Here is a 1,598-nt window from a genome sequence, read left to right on the forward strand (position 1 = left end):
GTCGTCCTGCCGGAAGGCAAGGCTGCTGGTGACCTTCTGCTCATTCAGCCTCCACGCGGAGCCCAGTGCCAGGTAGTTGTGCCGGAAGGCGTCGCGCCGGGCCAGAGCTTCTCCGTGCAGCTCCCTGCCACGGTGAGCGCCGTCTCTTCGCCGCCGCCGCCGCCACCGCCACCGCCGCTGCCGCCACCGCCGCTGTCGCCGCCGCCAGCACTGGCCGAGCCTAGCCTGCTCGGTAACTTCGTCACACCCGAGACCAACCCGTACGTGACGAGCAAGGCGCGGCGTGTGCGCGCAAAGTTTGGGGACGACGCGGCGGGTTTTGTTGACCTGAGTGACTCGGGCGAGCGGGCCAAGCTGTCCCGCCTCGAGAGCGACCTCGCGCAATTCAAAGCTGAGCGTGGGCTGGCCGACAGGAGGCTGGCTGGCGGCGCCGCGGCTGAGCTGCAGGAGGAGGAGGAGGCGACGCCGCTCGCGCGCGTCATCAACACCCTCGGCACTGTGCTCACCTTCAACTTTTTCGTCATCATCCTGTTCTTTGCCTGGTGGGCCGCGCCGCGCCCCTCCCGCAGCTTGGCATACCCCCGCCCGTCCTGACGGCCTCGCGCCCGCCCCGTGCGCCAGGTTCCTCACCGGCGTCGGCCTCCAGTTTGGCGCGCACGACGAGGCGGTGATGAACACGTTTCGCACCGCGTGGGACCCGCTCATCCTGCCTCTCCTCTCGACGCACATGGCCCTCACCTTCCTCTCGGCGGGGCTCGAGAGGCTAGCCAAGCCGGCGGAGGAAGGGTATCACGCGAAAAGGAATCGACGCAAAGCATACAAGAAGGGGAGAAGGGGTCGGTTGTGCATCCCTCCGGGGGCCCCTCTGCGCCGGGGAGGCGTTGTTGGAGGCTAGGACGCAAGCGTCCGTCGCCCTTTTCAAACTCGGGGCCCACTCCGCTACGCTCCGACCCGAATTTGGAGGGCCTAAAAGTTTAAGGTGTTGCTGCGCAAAAGGGGTCGGAGTTCTCTCTAGCTCCCCTTCTAGCTCTTGGCATGAGCTGCGCCCTGTCCCGTTATTGCGTACACCAACACCACAAAAGCTCTCTCTCTCTTGTCCTCACTCAGGGGGGTCACAACTACCCGAGTCCCTCGACTAGCTGCCACATTGCCGACCGAGAGCGGATCTCCTCCTGCTCCGCAAGGAGGGTGGCCAAGGCTAAAGTCTTGCCGGAGCCGCCGGGCGTGTTGACGACTTGGAGAAGGTCTCGCCCTTGCACTTGGACTTTTGTAGAGATGCTCCAGGGGGTGCTTTGTGGGGCGGTGCGCAGCCAGGCCAGCAGTGAGGGGAGGCGCACCCTCGCTCTCCTCGGTTGCAGAGCTCGTCGGAGGATGCGGCACGACGGGAGGGTCGCGATAGCAGTCCTCGGGCGAGCCGACGCGCATGTCCAACCAGCGCTGGGACTCGTTGTGATCTCTCTCTCTTTCTCTCTCTCTCTCTCTCTCTCTCTCTCTCTCTCTCTCTCTCTCTCTCTCTCTTCTCTTCTCTCTCTCTTTCTCCCCCCCCCCCCCCCCCCCACCCACCCACACACACACGCACACACTCAAACAAACAAAGA

General features: G+C 64.8%; 1 protein-coding gene across 1 annotated transcript; it reads left to right on the forward strand.

The window, feature by feature from the left end:
- Positions 1-72: 72 nt before the first annotated feature.
- On the forward strand, positions 73-786 carry EMIHUDRAFT_124437 (hypothetical protein; the record flags this gene model as incomplete). Its single annotated transcript, XM_005766028.1, has 2 exons — positions 73-542; positions 622-786. Coding segments are annotated over 2 exons (635 nt in total), but the record flags the coding sequence as incomplete, so codon positions are not given.
- Positions 787-1,598: the final 812 nt, after the last annotated feature.

Source organism: Emiliania huxleyi, assembly GCF_000372725.1.
Source record: "Emiliania huxleyi CCMP1516 unplaced genomic scaffold EMIHUscaffold_5269, whole genome shotgun sequence".
NCBI classification, from domain to species: Eukaryota; Haptophyta; order Isochrysidales; family Noelaerhabdaceae; genus Emiliania; species Emiliania huxleyi.